Source organism: Strix aluco, chromosome 1 (assembly GCF_031877795.1).
Source record: "Strix aluco isolate bStrAlu1 chromosome 1, bStrAlu1.hap1, whole genome shotgun sequence".
NCBI lineage: Eukaryota > Metazoa > Chordata > Aves > Strigiformes > Strigidae > Strix > Strix aluco.
This window is the reverse complement of record NC_133931.1, coordinates 108,911,675-108,937,443: the sequence shown is the minus strand read 5'-3', so window position 1 is coordinate 108,937,443 and position 25,769 is coordinate 108,911,675. Positions and strand designations below refer to the sequence as shown.

Genomic DNA, 25,769 nt, shown 5'->3' with positions numbered 1-25,769 from the left:
ATTTACTGCAAGCTAGTGTTTGTTTTACTGCCTCTCACTCTGCAGCCAAAACTCTGTGTGCACTGTGATGGAGGGACCAGTGGAAGGACCGAACCAAACCTTCAGCCTGGTTTTGAGTTCCTGAGTGCAATGAGCTTTAGTTGGGTGTTTTACCTGGATCTCATCAAGAGCACAGAACAGCTTTTGATGGGTCACAGCCAGTGCCATGCATAGATCCAAGTTCCCTTCAAGTGACCCAGACTGGCAGAAAGATTTATGAAGATTTTCACAAATAAAGGTCACAATTTAACTGTCTGTGAAATGTCTGAGCAGGCTGCCTGGCTTCGTCTATACAAACCAGGGCCAGGGCTCTGCACTGTTTAACTGCCAGCACATTCCCCAGCATGCTTTTGGTCCATAGCAAGCTAGAACGTAGCATGATGTGGGTGATGGCATGGGTCTGCAATCCTTCCCGGTAGGCAGTCTGGATACAGCCAGTCTGTTTTGGGAAAAGGTGGCTGGGCTGAGTGGACTTATCAGAGCAGAGCTGGAGAAGGGACCATTTCTCCTCCTGGAGACCTTGCAGAAAAGACCAGACAGCCAAAGGATACAGAGAGAGAATGGGGTTGAGAAATACTGGGCAGGGTGACAGCGCTGATCTCAGTGCACCAGAAACCTGCCCATCATGCAGCTTCTTGCCAGCATACCAGCAGAGGAAGGTTTTAGGCAGTGATTTGAAGGACAGCCACGACATGATACTTGGGGAGAACTCCTCCTATATGAAACTTTAAGGTCACCTTGCCCTGGCTCAGCAGGACCTCTCAAGCACCCTGGAAGGGAAATAGAATGGGCAAGAAAAGCCAATGTAATGAAGAGAAGGAGGTTTGCTGATGCTGCCACGGCCGTTGTGGAGAAGCCCATTCTCAGTGTTACCACAAGGTGGAACTTGGTACATACCACATGCACCGGAGATGCACCCACTGTCAACAGGCACCGGCATCTTTGGCCAGAGATACACCGGTACTTATGGTCTCAGCACCCCCTCCCTGGTCCCCACTCCCCTAGAGGGAACAAGAAGGGGAGCGCTGGTGTAGAGGAACTACTGACATTTTGTTCTGGTGCTGAGAAACTGGCTGTTCTCAAGCTCTGCTGTGCCAACAGCAAGGTCTGGTCCTCAGAGGATCTTAGGCATGACTGGGGAGAATAAAGCTGAGAGCAGTGAGTGGTGTCCTGGAGGTAGCAAGGACGGAGGAAAGAGTAAGATTTCGATGGGTGGGCTGTGAGAAGGCATGAATGAACTTGAAGAATGGACTCCAGAGGGAAAGGCAGGGCATGTGGGAGCCTGCAGATGTGGAAGGAGTCTTGCTGTCCTGTTTTTCTGGTAGGGTCTCAGGTAGAAATCACCTTGCCATTGCTGAGACCACACTGATCCCAGGCACAGGGCTGCTAAAGAGCTGATATAAAAGCCAGGTTGGATATAACCATGGGGTGATGGCAGATGACAAAAGGGGCCTCTGCAGAGACACTTCACAGGTAACATGAGTGATTTGTAAAAGCACTGGAGAAAATAACTAAATCCTCATCACTTGACAGGTTTTCTGCTTTTTCAAACAGCAGCTGCTGCCCAGTGCTGCAGCTGGTTGTGCTTATTTCCAAACAGCCGCTGCACTGACAATGCTCCTCATACTAGGTGTGCAAAAATAATCCTCAAACTTTATTTACTTTCAGGAACTTCAGTTTTTGAATGCTCCATCATCCTAATAAGTGATGAAGGTTGCCATGTTACAACAGACCAGTTGAACTACAGTTTTTCCAAACTCTCATTGATTCTGAGTTCACCTGGGTTGAATGGTCTCACGCCTTCTGAGGACTAGAAATATGTGGGGGCAGACGTTGCAGTTCATTAATGCACAGCAATACTCTGATTGTGCTATTACTCTTATTAAAATAATTCTACTGAATTTCACTGTGAGGGACCCTGGGAGGGAAGATGAAATTACAATGTTTCATCAAAGAATGGCATCATGTAAAATAAACCTAATTTTTTCTTCTTGGTAAAAAACAGAAAGCAAGGCACAACCTTCGGTCTCTTTAGTGGGAAAATCTCCCCTTAATGTGACATTTGTTATTCATTATGTAACTGCCATAGGCATTACTAGTCATAACAGAGTAATTTACATCATGTGCATGATGCAATGGGGAAGTGGTGAGGTCACCCCCAGCACGGGTATTTTCATTCCAGTCCTAAATTATCACAAGTCTGGGCAAATCAGCAGCTGAGTTCTGCCATGTCATTTGTGCCAGCGTGGTGTAAAGAGACTATGATCAGCAGTATTAGGGTTGCACCACTTTTGGTGTTGCCCAAACGTGGTGGTGATGGGAGAACAGGTCCAGCCCCAAAGAACTCAAAACCAACCTCCTTCTTCCTCCATGAAGTGGTAATAGAGCTTTCTTAGCTTCTTTGTATAAGGATGTGATGGAGATTAATTCATTCTGGAAAATTGTCTGAAGAGCAGCCTGTACATTAATAGTTTTCTCACATAGCTCGTTTCCTACCAGAATCTACAGCTTTTCTATCTCAAGTGCCTGTTTCCTGGATATTAAAGCACTTTGCGAACTTTGGGACCACGTTCTGACATCCTCGTTCACATTGATTTCCATTTGCTCCATGAGTAATCCAGCTGGAATCTATAGGATGATTAGCACAGCCGCAATCCTGGGCACGGGGACATGAACAACTTCACTCATGTGACTAGTGCCATTGATTTTGGTGGGATAGGTCATATGGGTAAAATTGCATGCTTGGGTGTTTGCAGGCTTCGGACCCAGTCAGGTGTTACCTGTGGTGAATAAGGGTTGGAGAATTTGTCCCTAAGCCATTTACAGGATCACTTCCTCCAGTACCGGCGTGTGACGCAGCATCGTGTAACATCAATAAGCAATGCTGTGTAACTCCTGGTGTTACACTTATCCATCAGGCTTCGTCTATGAGACGTGACATTGTCTTTAAATGACCTCAGGACCACAAGACATCCAGGACCATAAGACATCCAGATCTGTTGTTTCCCAAAGCAGAGCATTTCTGGCCCAATGATCTCATGTTAATTTTAAAAGCAAACTGATTTTAACTGCCTTACATATCTGAAGCCCTCACAACAGTGAAACTTGCACATTGCTGTTCTGGAGAAGTATCTAAACTCGGAGAATGCCAATCCTGTGTGCTGTGTGTGTGCAAACTTCAGGGATAAGTACAGTAAAATGTTCTCTGAGGGCCTGGAAAGCTCTGAGCAGTGGAATTAATGAGAAAATGAAGTAGAGGGGCTCTGTGTGCTCCCAAATTGATCCCTGTGGGACTGTGGCTGCTGCTGGACAGGACAGCTGGTGCACAGAAGCAAACTGTCTTGCTAAGGCAAGTACAGGAGATCACTCTCTTCCCCACTCCTTTAATTAGATCAATTCTCTCCAGTACAATGTGAAATATGGGAAGTGCTCAGAGACTGCTAGCTAATAAATATCATCTAGCCATTACATGATGGTGTCCACCTCCTCGCCAGGACAACAAAGATCCCAGCTCCCAGGGGAGTACTATAGAGATTATGGATCTGACATCCAGCCCCTGTAAGTGCAGGGGGCTCAGAAAAGGCTGGAGGTGTTTCCTCAAACACCTACTAACTGCCTAGCTAACATGTTCAGCAATGTCCCATGCAGAAAATGCCTTTATTCCCCTTTGCTGTCTGTAGTTTGTAGTTGCTATGTATAAATAAGGTGGTATTAGTTGTACTGCTGTTCAAGGCCATGCAATGGCTCTGCCTTGTCCCCAGAGAGTTTCTTATATGTGGCATATGGCAGCGATTAATGACTCCGATCCTGTCCTTGTGCTGGTTCTCTGTGCTTATCTATGAGTGTTGGTAGGGCTTCCTTTAAAATGTGGAGAAAAAGGGGGAAGATGTCTGGATTACCAGACACCAGAAATAGAGAATATATTTCTAAACACTGTGTTGAATATGATGGGGGGCTGGTGATGGAGAGCCTTCGATTAGGTCTCCAGCAGAAACGGTGACATGTGGTTTGCTGCCAGGTTTCTAAGGCATATGCTGGTTCTGCAATAAGGGACATTCACCCTAGCTTGACTCCATCTCCCTGCAGTATCTTCACCCTTGGCTTGCCTGCCAGGGCAGCGGCTAGCAAAGGCAATGACAAAAAACCCCTAGTCTGTAACAAGGTCTGTAAACTCACCTAGGACGGAACAGCCTAATAAATACAGCTGCTGTATTTCACCACAGAAGAGGTCATGGCTAGGGAAGAGATGGATGGTAGTCCCAGCCGTTGTCAGGATAGTGGGCAGGGGTCATGGGTTTCAGCAAAGGAAATTTATACTGGTCATAATGAACAAATTCTTCACTAAGAACATCTAAGCTCTCGAACAGGGATCTAGATTGGCTGCGGAGTCTCTGTCCTTAGACATATCCAAAACTCACCTGGACAAGGTTGTGAGCAGCCTGATCTACCTTTGAAGGTGACCCCACTGGTCACCTAGCCAGTGATTGAACTAGACAGCTCCAGAGGTCCATTCCAACCTGAATTGTTCCCAGTTTCTGTGTAATCAGTGACTTGTTAAACCACCGATGGGGGCTTCGTCTTGTACCAGACTGCGGTATAAATTTGAATTACAAGAATAAACCTAGAGCTATGTAGAAACACAGGGTGACTCACCCACGTCATACAGGAAGTCGGTGGCAGAGAAGGCACTCTCCAGGGTCTTAGGAAAACGCTCTTCTCTAGGTGGAAAACGAAGAGCATTAAAACACAGTTTCCGAGCAGTTTTTGGCCTGCGTCTGCCCTGGCTAAAAGGTGTTTTTAGCTTCCTCTTCGCAGCATGTCAGTGGCAAGAGCACGGAGCTCCTCTGCACCGAAGAGAAGGGTGGAGCCAAGCTCCCTCCGATCCAGGCGTTTGTGGGCAGGCTGAGCTGACAAGCCCTGGGCACTGATTAGGAGCCACAGGCAGTATCTGGGAGTCCTCCAGCCCCTGGAAATGATACATAAAAACCCACTGGCATATGGAACAAGTAGGAAAACTTGTTCCTTCTACCTGGGCAGCTGCCGGCAGGCACCTCGGTGTAATTTTGCGTCCAGTGTGTGCTGGTGAGCAAAGCAGGAGGAGAGACTTCCCACGGTCCCACCCCCAGCTGGACTCTGCCCTCCCCTGCCTTCCCCTGCCTGCGCTCTCCCGCTCCCTCCGCTCCCTCCTTGGAGCCCCGTTTGACACCGCGCACGCCGGAGGCTCCTGGATGAGCGGGGATCCCCGCAGGGGTGGCGTGGCCCCCCGTCCTTCCCGACGCCCGACGCCTCTCCGTGAGCGCCACGCTGGATCATGCAGTGCTTCCGAAGGCAGCCCAAGCGCAGCGTGTCCCAGGAAAACATCCTACGGGAGCAGAGCCGTCGAGTGGCCGCGTTAAACGGCATCAGGCTGGGTAAGGGACAAGTTGGCCAGATCCTCGGCACTTCCAGACGCTGGCAGCTGCTTCATTTCTGCCTCTTTTCTCTGTGCAGAGGCAGTGCCCCACCCTAAAGGCAACTCCAAGGTTATTTTTAAACTCCTGAGGTTTCTTTTCCTTTCCTTTGCCTATAACCACCTGCCAGATGTGTAAACCACTTCGTTTGAGGCATCAAAGAAAGTGGGTCCTCTTTGGCAAAGGGTCGGTTTCCAAATCGCTTGCTGGGCTTTCTGAACTGTCGCTGATTGAGGGTGTTTGGGGAAGGCAGTGCCCTTTTCCTGCCTGATTTTACAACTTCTCCGTGGTATATTGCCAGTTACTGTAAGAGCCCAAGGAACCAGTCAGAAGTCTGCATTCATCAGATGAAAAGAAAGAGGAAACCCAGGGAGTTTCATAAGTTCTGTGTTTGGCTATGAACTCATTGCTGGTTCCTGGTCTCAGGAGAGACAGCCCAAGTGGATGCGAGTCCTGTGATTTCCGTGGCTTACAGAGGGCATGTGGGAATGGAAAATCACCATTTACCCACCTGATTTCTTTGGATTTTATCAGAAAGGCTTTCTGCCCTTTTAAACCGGCAAACCTGAGTTCTGTCTGGTCTTAAACCAGGTGGGAGAGGGAGAGCAGGCAGGAGGAGGCTTGTTTTATAGCAGTTGTAATTATCGTGTTTATATCAGATCAGCAGATTTGTGAGTGAGCGATGCAGAAATATGGATTATCACTGTCTTCTATAGACTTCATTCTAACTTAGTGAACTCAAAGCCTGGCTTCTACCATGACAGCTATTGTTTTATTGCGTTTCCTGCTTGCTGTAAACTTGAGATGGCTAATACAAAGGTTAGCATATTTGATATCTTAGTGCCTAAGGCTTCATAGTCCAGTATATTAACTTCATGGTTATTGCAGTGCTGTGTGTGCTTGAGGCGCTCCTACCTTTGCCAAACATGATTTTTGCTCTGAACATTACTGCACACTAAATATATCCTGTGTAGAAAGTGTGTGATTGATATTTTGCGAGGAAGGGGGTCTGACCCTTGAAACGCACTCTGCAATTTTGCATGCCAAGTATGTATTTGGTATTTCACAGAGGATGCTAAGCAAGACACAGTCCTGCCACATGTTTCAGGCAGGATTTGGACATCTGTGTCGGTGTGGTTATTGTGCTTCTCATGACTAGTGTTTTATATAGTTGGAAACCAATATCCTCATCCTGCTGCACAGTGTTTTTTAGTTTTTAAATGATGTATGTGTATGATGACTCTGGTTTCTTTCATACAAGTTTCCATTGCTGTGAGATGGAGCTCTGGACTGCAAGCCTCCTCAGCTCCATAGGGTTGTTAGGCAGAATTCCTCAGGAGCTGGTTCAGGCATAAAACCTGAAGTGAGGTTTCTGCTGGGAAAAGGTGTTTTTTTCTGGAAAGCAGTTCAAATGGCCAACGGAGAGTAATGTCCCACTGGCACGTCAGTGATGTGTTTGTGGTTCCTGTATCAGCAGATCAGAGCATCTTCTGCTCCACCTCTGGCCTAAGACAATGCTGGTGCTTTGTAGACAGGAATAGAGAGGCTAAGTGACTCACCCAAGGTCATTTAAGGAGTCTGTAGCAGCGCTTGGACTGGGCATAAGAGTCAGGGACCAAAACGCTTGCCCTCTTTCCTGGCCAGTTTATCTGTGTGAGCTTGAATGGCTGCCAGACAGGCACAAAAGGCCTGAAGCAGTCTGTGCCCACCCGGTTAAGGGGATGCCCCTCCTTCCCCTGAGTCCACCGTTGGGTGGTTCAGTCAGTACCTGGGGTCACCACTGACAGAAGTCAGCTCTGGGTGACTGCTCTCTATCTGAAAGGCCTCCCACATCAAAGGAATGATGGAGCTGTTAGACACCCATGATTAGCCCTCTCGCCCTTTCCTGGCCAAACCTGCCGTCTCCTAGAGGCAAGCTTGTCTCCATCCCCTTCCTGGCTTCTCTCACTGCGCTCTGACTCACTCTCCCTGCCACCTTTGATCTTTGCCATGCTTTCACCACGCACCGTCCCTTTTCATCTTTCCCTCCTGCGCTTGCAAAGTGCAGTGGTCTTCTTTGCCAAGTCATTTAACATGGCCTGGTCCTCGGGCACAGTGGCCAAGAATGAGTGGGAGGGCTGCTCCCAACCCATAGTTATATCTTCTGAGGGGAAAGGGGAGTTTTGACCAATGCTAATGCACTGACTGGGCTGTGCCAGTGAGCAGGGTGAAGCTGAGTTCCAGCTGGGGTCTGACCTTTGTGGATCAAGCCTGGAGGAGAGGACTCTTCCCTTGACCACTGCCTATGCCCACCCAGGTTTGCCTCTATTACATTGGTGCAGCTCTGGGCTGTCTAGGTAGCATGGCATATTGTGCATGCTGCATGCGGTGTCTGTGTAGTGAAACCTGCCCCAGTTAACAGGGATTTCTCATTACACGTTTATGCACATAGGCACCCAAAAGAATTGATGGTTTTCCTTCTTTTCCCCTCATGTCACCCGAGGATGGCATGTCCTCCTCCTAGTCCCATAACGATGCTTTACATGGTTGGGATCCGAAGAAAGAGAAGGAATGAGCCTGGGAGCCAGAACAGGACTGTAGGTGAATAGAGAGAAGGAAGAAGTGGTACTCCTCCAGGAACCTTGAGGAGTACCACAGAGATATTAGTGATGCCTAAGTATTTGCTATCTTCTCTGCACTTGGAAGATATTTGACTCAGAGGGGAGGCCTTAACACCACAACTCAGGAGACCAAGAACCTGTGAAGCTGTTGTGGTATCTGTCCTTCCTCTGGATGGTCTGGCCTCTTGGCAACCCCTGGGTATGCTTGAACCTCAACAAACCCAGGAGGGTGTCCCAGATCCCCTAGCTGTGGTCAATCTTTCGACCCTTCTGTGCTTTGCAGATGGCTTTTTTTCTTCTCCCCATGAGTTTCTTCCTGAAGTTTCTAGAGGAGGAAGCATTCAAATTCTCGTCTTGGGAACCTTCAGACCAGACATGAGCCAAGAGGCCCAGGGATGCTGTAGCATGGGAAGACACTTAATGAGATAGCTAATAGAATGTAGAGGAAAGAGAGGCCACAGCCACCTTTTCAGGATGTCCAGCTCCCACTGTGGCACTTTCAACTCTGGATGCTTCAGCCAGGCTCAGCTCTGGTCATGCTCCTTGGCATCTGCAAAACCAATAAAGTGGTGTGAGCTGCTCACTGAGTAGACAGTGAACACCCCTAATATTTATCTCTGATGGAGATCTCAGGCTTTCTTTGGCAACCTAAAATGCTCTCTTTAGGCCAATGTATCCTAGTTACAAACTGATGGTGCTACTTTTTGCTGCTGTCACCGTGACCCACCCTGGTGCTCTGCAGCACCTGGCACTTCGGTTTCCTGTATGAGTTGTCAGGAGTCTGGGGATTTGGCCACTTGGATGTCATGCTGCGTTTTGTTTTTCAAGCAGACCTGAAGTGATGCTTGGTAATTTATTGCTTTGCCCTGTTTAAAAAACAACAATTCAAGGCAGCTGTGTCTTCCAGGGAAGAACAAACCCAATGTCACAGGGGAATGGCACACTGCAATATAAATGTTATTGCATATATCAGTTAACGTGGATTTCTGCTTTGTGACATCCTGCGTTATGTTTACGTAGCATTGGGAAATTTCCCATGATGTGAGTGTCAGGTGGCTGCAAGTAGCCAAGTGGTTATCTGCATTGTCAAGGTAGATTTAGCAAAAATCCCACTGAGTTGAAGTGTGCTTGGTCAGTACTACAGAGTTAAATGCTGTTTCACCAGCTTTGAACCAGCCCTTCATGCAATGTCAGAGAGACGCAAGGTGCCTATTACAGAAAGCCCAGGATGTGTTTCTCATGTTTCACGCTCTCACCCTCCTCAGCCCACACGCTCCAGATCTGTAATTAATGGTTGGTTTGAGGGACAGATTCTCCAAGGTATTTAGGTATGTGGAAGTCATATACTGCTGAGACATTCAAAACCATGTAGAATGCCAAATCTATGTTTTCAAAGTCTCAGTAGATGCCTGTTGCCCCTTTAGATGTCTGAGTGCCTTCCTGAATCCAGACTAAGATGTGAAATCTGAACGTCCTGGAACCAGAAGTTCTTGTTATTATTACATGGCATTGTGGTGGCCTAGTAGGGTAAGAAAGATAAAGGTCCTCTCGGATACTAGCTGGGCAATGAGGAGAGCATGGTTGCTACCTTATTGCTACTTGTTGATGTGATGCTGCCTGTCACTAAACTCTGTTTATGTCCTAAGCTTCGTGATGCTGATCTTCAAAATTCCCATGTGGATAGGAGGGGACTGCTTGCCAGAGAAGGAACAGAGATATCTTTGTGTATTCCTGTTTCCACAAAGGAAACTTGTTGAAGAATAGATTTGAAATCACTTGAAAGTTCTTGACAGTATTCCAATTACAAGTTATACGACTTTCTTTACTCTGCCTTTACTGCTTTGTTGTTGGTTTTGTTGTAGTTTTTGCATCCTAACGTTAGACTATATTTTCTGGGGAGCAGATATTTTATGTTTGTAAACTGCTAGAGAATTATAGTACAAAAGTCTTTGGACTCAATCTAAGAAATCTACAAGATTCCAGTCTCTTTTGTGAGCATAAAGTGTGAGCATAAAGTGTAGCATGGCAGATTTCTGGGTCTCTCTGCTCTGCTGTCTTCCCCAAACGTGGCTGCACTGCAGTGGTCTGTCTATGTCTGTGATTAGTGTCCTGTGGAAGGGATGACCCTATGAGCATCATTTCTTGAGCTGACTCTTATAACATTACCAGTACTGTTTCTCCACAGGCCTGAAAGATGACAAGGATCTGAAGTTTCTCCTGAAAGGCAGCCAGCTGCTAAAAGTGAAGTCAGGCTCTTGGAGAAAGGAGCGGTTTTATAAGCTCCAGGAAGACTGCAAAACCATATGGCAGGAATCGAAGAAGATGCTGAGGTCTCCGGAGTCACAGATCTGTAAGTAAAGTTTGCTTCATCATAGGCGTGGGGAGCACTGTGGGGCAGAAGTGCTTGGGGTGAAACAGGACCGATATGCTTGCAGCATGGAGGTAGGGCTTGGAGCAATGAGACCAGATCCTTCATACTCCTGTAACACCCAAACTAAGTGATGCTGTCAGCTCTGGAGACAGCTGGGAGGAATCTGCCGTGTCAGGAATGGCCACATTTCCCAAGTTCATGAGCTACTGCTTAAAATCATTGTGGGGTGGGCCGCACTGGTCTCAGCAGCCCTGCTTGGCTAGTTTCCTCCCCAGAGCAAGAGTTCAGGTTACTCATGTGCCCAAGCCTGAGTGCTTGGTCTGAGACATGGCTTGAGCATCTGCGGTGTGGTATGGTGCACTTGGGCTGTTGTCGTGGGCTCTGCCAGGACACTTCTTTTCTGCCTGTAGCCCTTGGGAAAGCTGGCCTTTAAGCCTCACAAGGGGACCACAGAGATGTGGAGATCCAAAGGCTAGCAGGAGATATCTCTGGGAAGGAAAACCTCATCCTTATCTTGGAAACTCTGCCCTATTGTAAAAAGTTCAGATATGACAGTCACCATTATATGGACACGAGGAAAACCATTCTGTGCCAGCATCACCCAGCTTGGGGCCATAATTGGAACCAAGAACCCAACTGTGCAGTCAAAATGGGATCAGGCAGGGTATACATATGTTTATATCTGTTTATATCTGTTTTTTCTTCTCATTTGGTATTTTTCTGACATATCTCCCTATCACTAATCATCACAGTCTTGTAAAGCCAGGTGGTAAATTAATAATGTGGAATATATTTTATGGCATGTTGAAATGTAGAACATGCTGCCCGTGTTATTGACACATTTTTTTTTGGTAACAAACACAATTAATTAAATGAAGGGTGGGTCCTCCAAATTACTTCCCTCCCACAAGCAGTGATAAGATTTTCCGTAGGAGGAGTAAGATAGCTGGGCAAAATACGATTGGTTTATAACCCTGATGGCCACACTCTTCTCACATGACCATGGGCACCTCATTTAATCTCTTTGTCCATCCTTCTCCACACATTTCCTTTCTCTTCCTCTATCTAGCTGTAAAAGGCTTTGGACTGGGGGCTGTCCCTTACTGTGTGTTTGCATACCCAGCATGGCAGGGTCCTGAGCTCAGCTGGGCTGTTGAGGTACCAGTGCAATAACCCATGAGAACAACAACAAACGCAGAGGCCTTAGTGAATGTTTGCTCCCTAGGAATGCCTGCTCTGTTGAGCTCTGTCCCATATAAAAGCAGAGTCCTTTCCTAGGTAATATCTTGCTATAAAACAAAAAAGAATGTGAGTGGAGAAGAATGACTTTCAGAGCTTTCTTTCCTGTGCTCTGGGCCAGCAGTTTCCAAATTATCAGGGCTGAGATCCAGCAACAGTCCTGACCTCACCTGGTCCTCTGAAGTAAATGGAAGAGGGTCCTTGCGTTGTGGCTCCAGGGATCTTGACGTCTGCTTGGAGAAGTACTGGTCGAAGCCATTGCCTCTGTTGCTGGGGCAGTGGCATGGAGAGCTGGCGCAACTGTAAATTTTTTATATACTGAGCTGCAATAAGAGTCCTGCAGCGGGATCAGATCCTTTGAGCTGGGTGTTGGGTACAGGCTGGGAGTGTGTCTGTGTGGGTGTGGATTTACAACACTCAAGACACACTTTGCTAACTGGGCACAACCAATGTTGCCACACTGCTGGAGATAGAGACAGTGTCACTGCAGGAAGGAGAACTTGCTGTGCCCTAGGAGTGTCTTCAGTGCGAAGTGAAGATGGAGTAATGTTGCCTACTGATTCACAGCCATGTGTATGCTCCATAATGCCTCCATGCATGCACACCTTTCCCCAGAGAAAGATTCTCTTCTTTGTCATCAGGATAGCAGGAAGGGAGACAAGGCAGTTGAGGCAGAGCTTGTTCTTGCTACTCTGAAAAAGCAAGCGCTGGAAGGGCTCTGGCCAGGCTGGCTTTGCACCCATACACCCAGCTGGCTGCAGGAGCATTCCTGGTGGCCGAGTTGACCTACCAAGCATGCCAGGGCAGGCTGTCCTCCACACACTCCTGGGAGCATGTGAAGCTATGTCAGCAGTCATGGTGCAAGCTTTTGGGAGGGTTGGAGGGCCACCTCGGGGCTGCTTTCAACAGGTGCTGTGGATGCATCTGAACCTGGAAGTCAACAAGAGAGATGGGTACTGGACTGACACCTGCCCTGTCCCTAGCCTAACCCCAAGGACATCTGTTTTGCCATTCCTTCTATTCCCAAGTTTTCACAGTGACTGCTGGGTTTGAGTTTCTTTCTTGAGCTTTTAACTTCACCAGGCTGCTCTGGGTTTAGGTATAGAGAGGATTACCCCTGTCCTCTGATGGGCTCTATCACTATGGCTGCCTTCTCCTTTGGTCTAGTGTGCGAAGGTGGTCAAATCAGAGGAAGAGTGCAGGGTCATGATTTGATACTCAACATCAGGGATTTCAAGGCGAGTCTCTCTAGAGGGTCACCCTTCTTGTAACAGACAGTAACTTTGTGCTCCAGTACAAAGCCTTTCTAAAACTGCAGATAAGCTGCCTTTTTGAGGAAGGAAAAAGAATGAGCAGAATGGAAACTGGGAGGTTTTAGCAACAGGTCTAATCTTATCTGCAGCATTGCTAACAGCAAGCAGATGGAGGCACCTCAGAGGAGTGAAGTCTGGGTAGGGTAAGGGTTATGTTTTTGTTTGGACAGTTTCCTGTTATTCCTGTTACTGTTCTTATAATCATGCAGAAAAGCTATTTGTAAACCATTGTGTGGTGGTGTCTAGTAGATAAAACTGGGGACCGCCAAAGTTAGACAGAAGAATCTCAGATGCTTGAGGTTAAAAAAACCCAACATATCAGGGTTGTCACAGGCAGAGATGTCATCTGGGTCGGATACATGGGGTACAACCAGTACCTTCCTCTGTTGTCTTTGTTTTAAACAACTGGAAATTTAGATTGGATGCTGTCCTCATAGCTGTATTACCCACAGGGCTTTTTGGGGGATAGGCTGCCATTTCAATATGGTTTCCATGCAGGTAGAACACAATCAATTTTTTCCTTATTATCCAGTATGTTCCATTTAGGCCCAAGCATCTTAAGTGGTCAGTTTTCCAACAAACATGTTATGCTCTATGTGCACTCTCTGGTTGGCTCCAGCAGAAACATAGGAGTGCTGAGCATGAAGGGCTGCACAAAAGCACCTTTAAAAATCCATTTCTCACCATAGCCTGCTACATCCTGTGTCTGAGCTGCATATCAGGCCCATAAAGACCTGCTGCTCTCTGTTATCTGAAATTATCTTATCTTCCTATCATGGGGTTACAGCGTTGATAGCGTCGATAAAGGAAGAGCAACTGATGTCACCTACCAGGACTTGTGGAAAGCATATGACACTGTCCCACATGACATCCTTGTCTCTAAATTGGAGAGACATGGATTTGATGGATGGACCACTCTGTGGATGATGAAGTGGCTGGATGGTCTCACTCGAAGAGTTGCAGTCAATGGCTCGATGTCCAAGTGGAGAGCAGTGACAAGTGATGTTCCTTAGGAGTTGGTGTTGGGACTGGCTTTGTTTAACATTTTTGTTGGTGACATGGACAGTGGGATTGAGTGCACCCTCAGCAAGTTTGCTGATGACACCAAGCTGTGTCATGTGGTCAACATGCTGGAGGGAAGGGATGGGCCATCCAGAGGAACCTGGACAGGCTTGAGAGGTGGGCCCGTGCAAATCTCATGAAGTTCAACAAGGCCAAATGCAAAATTCTGCCCATGGATCAGGGCAATCCCAAGCACAAATACAAGCTGGGCTATGAGTGCACTGAGAGCAGCCCTGTGGAGAGGGGCTTGGGGATATTAGTGGATGGAAAACTGACTATGAGCCAGCCATGTGCACTGACAGCCCAGAAAGCCAACCGTATCCTGGGCTGCCTCAATAGAAGTGTGGCCAGCAGGTTGAGGGAGGTGATTCTCCCCCTCTACTCCGCTCTCCTGAGACCCCACCTGGAGTACTGCGTCCAGCTCTGGGGCCCCCAACATAAGAAGGACATGGACCTGCTCGAGCAGGTCCAGAGGAGGCCACAAAGATGATCAGGGGGCAGGAGCACCTCTGAGGACAGGCTGAGAGAGTTGGAGTTGTTCAGCCTGGAGAAGAGAAGGCTGCGGGGAGACCTTATAGTGGCCTTCCAGCACTTAAAGGGGGCTACAGGAAAGCTGGGGAGGGACTTTATACAGGGGCATGTAGTGATAGGATGAGGGGTAATGGCTTTAAACTGAAAGAGGGTAGATTTAGATTAGATAGAAGGAAGAAATTCTTCACTATGAGGGTGGTGAGACACTGGAACAGGTTGCCCAGTGAGGTTGTGGCTGTCCCCTCCCTGAAAGTGTTCAAGGCCAGGTTGGATGGGGCTTTGAGCAACCTGGTCTAGTGGAAGGTGTCCCTGCCCATGGCAGGGGGGTTGGAACTAGATGATCTTTAAGGTCCCTTCCAACCCAAACCAGTCTATGATTCTATGAAATATTTTGTAGAGCTACAGTCAGGGTGGATGCTTCTTTGGCCCATGAGGCTTTTACACATGGGACAGCTTTCTCCCTGGGCTGGGAAAACAAGGTTCAATTGGCAGGATTAACAGTTCTGGGGCAAAGAAAAGGTTTGTGCAAGGGAGCTGGTAAAAAGTTCCAGAGCCAGTTCACTCCTGAGTATCACTATGGTGGGAGGGAGGAGAGCCAAAGAGTGCAGAGAAACTTGTGTTGAAAGAGCAGCAACATGTCAGTAACAGTCTTGTTTAGCTGTGGTCAAATATCAGGTCTCATCTATGTGAAAAAAAGAGCAAAAAGTCATGTGCTGTTTTCAGTGAAATCGATTTTTCAAAGTCTTTTCTTAAACCAGCTGAAATCCCTAGCATGAGCTCACTTAAGCCAGACTCAATCCCTTTAAAAACTCTCTGAACTTGGGGATTTGTAGGGATGGTTGAAAACTTTCCAGTGAAACATCCTTTTGGGTGTTTGGTGGAGAAACAGAATGTTCAAAGCCAGGAGGAAAAGACTGAATGGGTCATTCAGGTTTAGGGGTGCTACAGTGGAGCCCCAGAGAAACTGGTGCTTTGCTACCTCCTGCACCCTTTCTCTGCGGAGGCTCAGGAAGATGACGTTTCCCATGACAGCCATGAGTGAGTTTCACACACTACACCAAGGATGACTCACTGGGGGTGTGTCACTGAGTCACAAACTGTGTAGTCAAGAAAGAAGTTTAGGAGTTTTGGCTGAAATATTTAAATTTCTGACCAACAACTTTACTTAAAAACTACTGTTGTTCATGTTTTTTTCTGTATTTTGGTTAAAATAATTAGTTTTGGGAGCAGTTTACAGAGGTGAGCTGAATTCAGTTGCACAACTGAATGTTGCAAGTGATGATTGTATTATTATTTAGTCATGAAATGGGTATTTTGATCTAGTGATTAATTATGCTCACTATTAAAAATGCACAGAAATTTTTTTCAGTTCCTCTGACTTCTAACCCAATTATAGGGTAATTTTGCATGGTTTAAACATAGTACAAAAGCTTTATGTTTATAGCCTACTACCAGTGTTCAGCATAAAACTTTTTCCTTCATTTTTGTGTTCCTGTGAAATTTAGGAACACCCTTAAAATGCCATGTGATGAACATACCATGCCATTTTTGTGGAAGTATGAAAAATTTTCTCCATTGAATTAATACAGTGAACTTACTTGCAGAAAAACAGAAAGAATAAGATGTGCTTGCTGAAGTCAAGCAGTGAAATCTTTAAATTGTTCCTGATAAGTGCCTAAAGTCAACAGAAACTCTCCACAGCCTATATACACACAGCGGGCAGTTGACTGCACCAACACCTTCCTTCTGGAGCTGGTTAGGCAGTTTCTTTAGGAATCATTGCTTCACAGTCAGACATGTATTTGTCCCTGGAAAAAATATTTGCTGATGTGAATGTGTTATGCAAGGCGGCTGTCAGCTGTGAAAACAAAACCGTCTGTCTGTGGGTCTCATTAGTTTTTATCAAAATCACTCAACCCATAAAACAAGTCATTTCAAATGCAGAGCTGCTTGGTTTTTTTGATTTAAGTTTGAATCAGGCCACTGCATGCATTGCTGGGACAGTTTTCATCACAGGCAGTGTGCTGACAAATATTGACCTTATTCTCCATAGCATATGTTAAATGCAAAGACAGAAGTGTTGAGAGCCTTAGATCCAAATTTAGCAGCACTGTAATGGCAGGAGAAGTTGAAGAACTAGTTGCAGAAATAGTTTGCAGGGTCCTGGTTGTGATGTGTGGAAGGAATGTAAGTAGAGATTACTCTATTTACATCAACACCCCAAGCTGTGATGGGTAGACAGAAAGATTGGATGAAGACCTTCTATTAAAAGGCATTCCCAAACAACCTGTAAAATTACATGTGCATTATATCACTGGTTGTCAGCTGGTGACACACACCAGCAATGAGGGCAGACTGCTGTGCAGCAGATCTCAAATTAAAACAACGCGCTGAGCAAGTCGGTGGAGGGGGAAAGGAGAAGAGAATGGATGAGGAATCAGCAGGTGGGACCTGCAGTAATTCAGGTACAGGAAGATGAGAGAGCAATGTGGTCAGGGCTAAGAAGGCACAGCACAGTGGGGCTCATGCTAAACCCACCCTTGAATCATCATGTTAAAGCATCCCTTAACGATGAGGGTGATGGATAGCCTTTGGTGTTCCTGGTCCAGGGAGCTGAGAGTGCTCCACCTCCTGCTGATTACGAAGGTCCCAATCCCAACTGCGTTTGTCCATTAGCATCAGCCACCTATGGTGAAACTGAAATCAACTAAACTGTTTTTTCTGGGGTGAAACCAAAGAGAGAAGCAGCATGCAGAGCCAGTTTGCCCCATGTGCTCAGTGTGTTGTGAAATCCACGCAGTCTCGCTGCAGCCATCCTGGCTGGCAGGGCAGTCTGGGGTCAGGTAGCAGCTTTCATCTGTTCTTGACAAGATGCTAAGCCAGCCTGGATGAACTGCAGCTGGTGAAGGTCTGATCTCTCTGCAGACATGCACTATTGTGTGCAAAGACAGTGCAAGCTATTAACAGCTGAGTACATTTCTCATCTGCATTTCCTGACAGTAAACAGAAGTGACTGAAACAATTAGAGCGGGATGGAGTAATTCAATGTGACTGAATGCCACATTGCAGAGATCACTTGTTAATGACAGGGGGATAGGATAAGGAAAGGAAAAGATCTGAGGAGTATTTCCCCCAGACTGAAAAAACTGCCCCCCTCCCCTCATGAGTAACTCAAGGCCAGCTGTTTTGGCAGTGCCTCCAAGTGTCTAGACATTGACCCTCCTCTCCCTCTTTATCAGCAAAGGCACAAGGAAGTAGAAACACCTTTTGGTGCTTGTCCTCCACATGCTCAGTGATTTGCAGGAGATGTGGGTTCAGTTCCTCGTGTAAAGTTCTTGAGAAAATATCTCCTCTCTAAGGGCTGCCTGTCAACAGAAGGAAGGCAAATGGAGATTGCTCTATGCCTCTGTTCCTCCTTTCCCTGTTTTCTTTAGGATTACCAAAGTGTTTTACTGTCCATACTCCCAGCACAGTCCAGACATTTCACCTGAGGAGCATTGACTGGAGAAGAGATGGAGAAGACAGTGACCAGGGCTCATCTCTCAGACAAGTGCTCTGATCATTAGGCACCTTGTCAGGATTGTCCTTCTGGCTCCTCAACACTTGTATTTTTGGCTGCCCAATGGCTTATAGTGCATACATGGGACTCAGATGCACTCCTGACACCTGAAAGCTCTGGGGTTACAGCTTTTAGGATGATGGGGAGGTCAAATTTGTGTCCCTCTCCCTACTGCTTTCTGCAGGAATGGTTCTCGCACAGTGGCCATCTCCTCTCCACATGCACATAGAGCTGAAATCCTTGCACTGTGTTTGAGGGCACCTTGTGGAGGGTGGTCAGGCCAGCCCAGGTCCTGCTGGAGGCAGGTGGGGACCCTTTTGTGCAGGGGCCACTTGAAGGAAGAAACTAACTTCTGGGCTATGGGGGAGCTTTTAGGTCAGGCAGAGGCACAAGTCAGTCTCTGCACCTGCTCAGCAAGGTTTTGTGGGTCACTGTTTTGGACTTGGGTACTTGCAGTCTGGTTACAAGCACATCAGTATGAATCACAGCTTTTGTTTTCCTTTGAGAGGTGTTCCTTCTGCATGAGGAGATGAGCTTGCAAGTGTAACAGCAAACTCCTTGAAAGCCATGAAGAGAGAAATCCAAATCAGAAGAGACACCCAAATGATACATTTGGTTGCTTGAAAACATCATGGCTGTCAAAGCTGACCTCCTGCATCCTGCAGGCCTGACTCATACCTGCCTGCTAGTGTCATGGGTGAAACAGGAGAAGGGCACTGGGTTGAGAATTAGCAAGGGGGGAGGGGAGCACAAGGGCAGTATCCAGTGATGAAAATTGAAAGGAGGATTAAAAAGAAGGTTCTCAACATCTCCCTGAGACTAGTTCAGACAGGAATAATTTCACTGGTTCCAGGGAACCCTGCTGTATGTCCATGTCAGTGGGGAGCCTTCGGCTGTGGCACAGGCCAAGCAGCATCTGCAGTAGCCAGGAAGGCTGATGAGGATGTAACCTGTTCGACTCGATGTCTGGAGGCCAGGAAGGACTCAAGATTTCTTGTGTTGTGCTTCATGATTTGGGCTTTACACAAACCAGCTCTTCAGCAGGCATAAACACTCAGAAGTAGATGCAAACTTTCCAGATTCTCTTCTGTTTGTGGTTACCTCCCTGCTGTGGTGTGATGGGGAAGGAGCAGGGAGGTTGCAGGGATACATGATTGATGGATATTTTCTGTAAGTGTTCCTCTGCTGTGAAACCTCTCTGTCGCCCACTTATTTCTGATTTCTCCTTACAGATAGCTCATCTGAGCACACAGTTAGTTTGGGACTGCTAATACAGTACACTCGCTGTCTGGGAGCAGCTGATAATGTACTCATGCTGGGTTAAGATTTTCCAGAAAAGAGATAACATTTGCAGATGGCTTGGGCCGACTCCTTTGGCTTCAGCTTTTTTATTGATAGATGAAAGCAGTACACATGACCAAGCTATGGAAAGCTTTAAAAAGTGTACTCCCTTACCCTGCTTTTTCAACAGTTTCTGCATTGATAGTTTCTCTCCTTGTCTCTTGCATAACTACAGTAGACACCAATACTGTTCTTCAGCCTTCCTTGTACCTTTTCTGCACCGAGGAGCTCTGTGCCCTCTATCATTGTACCTCAAAGAGGTCAGGGCAGCCCTTCCAGACGCAGGTTTTCAATCCTTTTTTCCTCCCACACAACTCTCTTTTCCAGTGGATTCACTTTGCCAGGTAATGGTTTCCAAAGAATCCATTCTAAATTTCCAATATTTAACATCAGATTTTCTAGTCTTGGAAACGCTAGGTCGTTGCCAACCCAAAGTTTAGGGATTGATTACACAAGCAGACTAGCTAGCCATTCTGAAGGGACAATAACTCTTATGAGCCAAGCAGTGGTGAGCAGTTGGCAGGTGATGAGGAACAACAGGATGATCCTTCCACTTGCACTGCCATAACCAGAAGAGACCAGGAGTGGAAGAGAATCACCTACTTATGGATGATCTCCATGGCACACATCTGCATCTGAGATGCTCAGCCTGGACTTCTTTTCTGGTCAAGGGTTTACTTGGATTGAGGGTGTGATTTATCTTACCCTAAAGTTTTTGTCTAAATAGGACAGAACTTTTGTGTTCCAAAACCTTTTTTTTCTCCCCACTGGCTCTAAAAGAAGCCTAACTTAACTTTAGACTTCTTGACCGAACTGAATCCATCCAAACATGGTAGCATCCTTTATATTAAGGGTGTAGTTCTACCCAAGGCATGGTCACTAGCATTTGCCCAATGTCCTAGTTAACAGGCAAAGTCAACAGCAAGACTCTCCATTAACAACCCAGCTGCAAGGGAATTGCAACCCTTTTCTTTCAAGGATAGTTTTAGTACTCAAAACCTTAAACTTTCACTCTATGTTAAATTGACCAGATAATGTATTTCCATAGCAGCCCATTTCAACCCAACCTTTTCCTCCCCTCCCCTCTGACTGATCAACTGGTGGCCTTTACGAAGTGATAATAAAAGACCACACAAAGATAATTGCTCATAATTGTCAGGGAGTAGCTTTGCCAGCTCCAGGAAGGTCCTCATGATATGTACTTGTACAGGAACCAAACCAGCAAAGTGCTGTGGAAGATGTTTGACCACCCTAGCATGTGGTGAGAATTTAAAGCAGATGTCGAGTGTTGGTTTTGGAAAGTTACTGAGTTTCAAAGACTAAAGTTTTGGGTGGTTTTTGTTTTTTGGGTTTTTTTTGTTTTTTTTTTCCCCAGCAGCTGAGCATTATCATGACTGCGCTGGGAAAAAAGAAAAGGTTTCAAACTCTGATGAGCATCTGATGAATTCTGGATGATGCCAGGTCAGCCATGCTAAAAACGTGCAGGGTGGATACTGAATTGTGTTTTTCTGCAGTGTTGACTTTGAGTCAACTGGGCCCTTTAATGGTGAAATTGCACCAATTTAAATGAAGGAGTGGATAAAATGGATGTTTAAAGGCAAATTTGTCCTATTCAGCTAAACGGTGGGGATGTTTTACACTTAGGTGATGCTTTTCAACAAAGCTCCTTCAAGATAAGCACAAATAAAATCGATCTCACATATCTGTGACACAGGAAATAATTTTTACCTGTAATTTACATTTTGAGGTAGAGGAGAAATTAAGCTTTTTTTTTTTTTTTTTTTTCAAATTCCTGTGATTATGTCTTATTTTTGGCATGTTTGTTATAGAAGATGGCTGAATATCTCTCAGGTGCGTTGCCTTTTCTATGTGTGCCCTGACATGGTACTTGTAGATGTTTGCAGAATGTTAATGTCTCCCACTCAAGAAAATGCAATGAGACTTTCTCAGTTATGGACTTCAACAGTTTGCAAACATTTTTGCCATTTATTGTTTGTAGGTGCCATCTGTACTTCAGTGTCAAGTTTCTCATCAGTCAGATTGATTAAGCAGTTTCTGCCCTTTCCTTTCAGTCCTTTGTAGATGTATTAAGTGGCCCATGAAAGACAAAAAGAGGCTGTGCTGCTGCTGGGGCCTTGCCTGTTTTCAGCACAGTTTGAGGGCACCTGCATGCTCTCAGGGGCAAAGTAGGGCTGTCTCCGTTACTTACATTTGTTTAATAACATAGTCTCTTGAATGCACCGCTTTCTGGATTGCCTTGTGTGTGCATTTTGCAAACTTGGTGTGACTTCAGGGCTCATTTCCACCAGCTGAGTGGCAGAGATAGAAATGGGAAAGGATGGTCTTGAAAGCAGTGTTTTGCTTTCTTACAGCAAAGCAGATCAAGTCTACCCTTGACAGAGGTGAGAATGGGTGACATCAAACTGCTCTGAAGCTTTGGGTTTGCCTCCCCAATTTGCACCAGTGTCACTGAGAAGACTATATGGGACTTTAAATTTTACCTTCTCACTTTTTTGCAAACTAAAGAATGACTACTTTGGTCCCTGGCCTCCTCTTACTGAAGTCACCTCTCATTTTCATATGAGATGATGCTCACAGGGAGACACAGCTCCCTCTCCTCACTCTCAGATGGGGACAGAGATCAAGTCAGGGATGCTCCAAGGACTGGAACCATAATCTTGGCAATGATTTGTATCTCATAAGCATGATATCACAGTATGGCATCTAGTGCATATTCTGCTTCTTTGTTAAATAAAGAACATGGGGAAAGAGTTTTTCTTTTTAAAATTTCTTGCTCTTTCTGCTCCTTTTGGTTTGAGCTCTCTTTACTACCAAAGTTTGGGGAAGGGGGGAAAAGGAAGGGAATCCTCCAGAGGTTGCAGAAAAATGAGAAGGAGTAATTGCTTAATATCCCTCACCAAGTAGAGATAAGGCTAACTGAACCCCTGCTGACAGCAGGCTCTGCTTTCTTTCCACAGTCTCCATTGAAGATATTCGGGATGTGAGGTCAGGCCATAAAACAGAAGGTATGGAAAAATACGCCAAGGATGTCCCAGAGTATCGCTGCTTTTCCATCATTTTCAAAGACCAGCGGAAAAACCTGGACCTCATTGCGAGTTCAGAGGATGATGCCAACCACTGGATCTCCGGCCTTGGGAAAATCATAGCCCACAGCAACTCCATGAACCAGAAACAGAAACTCCAACAGTATCCTTTGCCTTATAAAGTGATTAATCACAAAGACGCACTTGTCTTTCTCTATGGGTGAAGGTAGTAGACTAACCCCCTTTTTTCCTATTGGCCCTGGGCACGGAGTTTTCTCTCGCACTGATTTTGTACCCCGGCAAACTCCCTAGTTTTCAATGCTTTTTTTCCCTGTTTTACAGTGATAAAAGCAAGAGTGGATTCAGGCTTCACATAGCTCCTTAAGCAAAGAATTGCCTCTTTCAGGGAGCTCCAGATAAAACAATCATTATTTTTTGTATTCTTCAGGGGTCGGTTTCACTTGCATTGCAGTAAACTCCAAGACAAGCACTTCTTGGCAAGGCATGAAAAACCCATACTGTTTATCATGTTTCTCAGTAATACAAGGCGAGGGAACTGATTCTCTTCTTCTGACTGCCAAATTTAGTCCAGGGTAGCTCCACTGACTTTTGTGAAATTACTACTTATTTGCCTCAGCATAGGAGGAAGTTTTGCCCTGCAAGATTTTGCAATTGCTCTAGTGACATTGCAGACTTCAGAAAAGAAAAATAGCAGAACAGGTAAGGAGAGTGAATTAGTTGTGAAATTGAGAGTAAGTTATTGGGTGAAATCCTGGCTCTGCTGAATTTGCAAGGAATTTTCCCTGGGGCTGCATTTCACTCAGTAAGTTGCTTTGCAATCATAGATCTCACATCCATATAAAAAGAGAGAATATCTCTGGGTGCAGTTTTTGATGGATTTTCTGAAGTCCCTGTGTGACTGAGGCCCTGACCGTGGCATATGAACCTGTTGGCCGATTTCACCCTGATTTGACAGAGCAGCAGCAGTCATAAAATACTAAGTTCGTTTAAGCTTCACAAAGATAGGCATCCAGGAATCAGAGAGGAAACCAGACAGTGTACTCAGTGAGAGAAGACTGTGTGAGCTTCATGCCTTTTTCAACATCAAAGCATCTGTGAGAGGAGGGGAGGTGTGAAATCCTCAGCTGGGAAAAATCACAAAGCTGGAGTCTGAGCCTGAGCAGGCACCAGGGACTCTTGCCCTCAGTCAAGACTTCACTCCATGTGCATTCCCTGCTGGGTAATAATGTACTGATGGTGAAGGAGATGGCACCTAAATGCTGAGCTTTCATCAGGCTTTACTCTTCTGCGGATTCTCTGAAGTCTAATAAGCACTTGCACAACCATAGTGCTGTTCATTTAAAGGAATCAGACTCCATTATTTCTGATGTACATGGGATGCTGTGTTTATCATCTCCTGTACTATGAGTGGTTTTTTGGAAGGTTTTTCAAGCTCTAGGCTATAAGGTCATTCCTCAGCTGCATCAGCAGTCATGTGTTCACAGTGGTAGGGAGCAGACCCTAGACAAGTTGAAATCTTGAAACTTTGGTGCTGTTGGAAATATTGCACCCTGGCAGCTTTCTTGTTAAATGTGAAGGCTGCCCCCACCCCACAGTGTGTGGGGAAAATCTGGGCTACAGAAAGTTGTCCCTGGAGTGTGTCAAATTGAATATATTGCTGAAAAACTTCCCCATAAGAAGAGATGAGATTGCTAAGGGGAGAAAAATAACAATGACATTTGGAAGGGAAGAAAGCTGTAAATTTCCAGTGTGGAAAAGTGCCTCTTTGTCTTTGGAAAGCAGAATTAAAGCTAAATAGGGTGGGTAGGCAAGCTGTATTTCTGGAAGAGTAATTACTGTGCAGTGCTAGCTTCCAATCTGGGATTGTCTCAGGCCGTTTAACGTAACCTGGAATTATAGAACAGCATGATTTCTCATTTGAAATTTGATGATGTTTAATTAAAGCCTGGGATTTTAAATTTAGTCTGCCTTCACTGGGTTTGCTTGGCAACGTGGGCTTACTCAGATCTTCCTTAAACCTCAGAAGTGTTCTCCGTATCTGTGAGCACAGAAGGGGAAGAGTCAGTAAATGAGGAGAAGTGATGGGTCCCCTGTTTGTCCCCTATGACTGGAGAATTGCCTTGCAGTGTATCTTTTCCAGCCTCCAAAATCTTGCAAAGAAAGTAAGGAATGAGCAAGATTTTGAAAAAAAGTACTGAAAGCAAAAAACTTGCTAGTTTCAGATGGGGTTTATTCAGTTTTCTAAGATGATGGAGTTGCCTGTGGTAGGAAGGGACTCGATTTAGTGTCGTATGTGTCCTTTCCAGTCCTATATTCCTACAAAGATAAAACTACCACATGCTTGATGAGTACTTCTGATGTTCTTATACATACAGTATTGTATTATGAAGCCTCAGATTCAACCCTGCAACAAGCTGACATAGGTTATTTAGCAAATATTGCAGGTATGTGTGCAGGGAAGACTTTAGACCAGAAAATGCAGGGGACTTTTCATTTGAGTAGTGTGGCACCGTCTCCTTCGATTCTGGGATTTATGTATGAGCTTTTCTTCTGGTTGGAAATCACTTACCAGAAGTTTTGCAGCATTTCTGTTCAGAGTACAGTCATGGGATATCTGCCAGATAGTTTCAGTCATCTCTCTTTGGTTTCTAATAGAAAGCTGGTAACCCTGGAGCTGGCAGTCCTTTAAAAACAAGAGGCAGGAAGCAGGCCCTCTCCACATGTATACGGGAATGGGAACAGCTTTTTCCTAGTCCACCCAGGCCCAAACAGGTACATAAGGTCAAAGGAAGACCCACAACCAGAGCTGCAAAATGTTGTTTCGATCAGATGAGAATCATTTCAGTTGAAGTGCTTAGTTCATGCAGCTCCTCTAAGATCTCTCAAACCTGAAGGCATCCAGATGCGTGAGGAGATTGGGTGTTTTGGGCACTGAACACTGCTGTTTGCTGAAACAACAAGCTGAGGTCCTAGTTGTCTGCAGTCTCCTTTTTCTCTCTTTGCTCCTTGCCCTTGCACCGAGAGGGCCCACTATGTGCCTATGCTCTTCATGGGCTCTCTGATTTCCCTCTTATGTTGTTCAGCCTCCCTGGAAGGGATATAACAGGAAAACATCCTCCATTCGCAGTCAGGACCCAAGCATATTCTTTTGCAAATGCATTTACTGCCCACATATTGCCTTCCAGAGTGACGTTAGATA

The 25,769-nt window shown here is 45.9% G+C and overlaps 1 protein-coding gene across 2 annotated transcripts in view; it reads left to right on the top strand.

Annotated features, from left to right (window-relative positions):
* PLCD1 (phospholipase C delta 1) overlaps nucleotides 1-25,769 on the top strand; it is a 58,905-nt gene that overhangs the window by 4,966 nt on the left and 28,170 nt on the right. The window contains exons 1-3 of one of the 2 annotated variants that reach the window (XM_074830753.1): nucleotides 5,233-5,450; nucleotides 10,275-10,439; nucleotides 22,484-22,712. In XM_074830753.1, the coding sequence (XP_074686854.1) occupies nucleotides 5,351-5,450; nucleotides 10,275-10,439; nucleotides 22,484-22,712 (494 nt within the window). In that variant the 5' untranslated portion in view covers nucleotides 5,233-5,350. Of the gene's footprint in view, nucleotides 1-5,232; nucleotides 5,451-10,274; nucleotides 10,440-22,483; nucleotides 22,713-25,769 lie in introns of those variants that run through there. The other variant, XM_074830762.1, reaches the window with a different exon arrangement.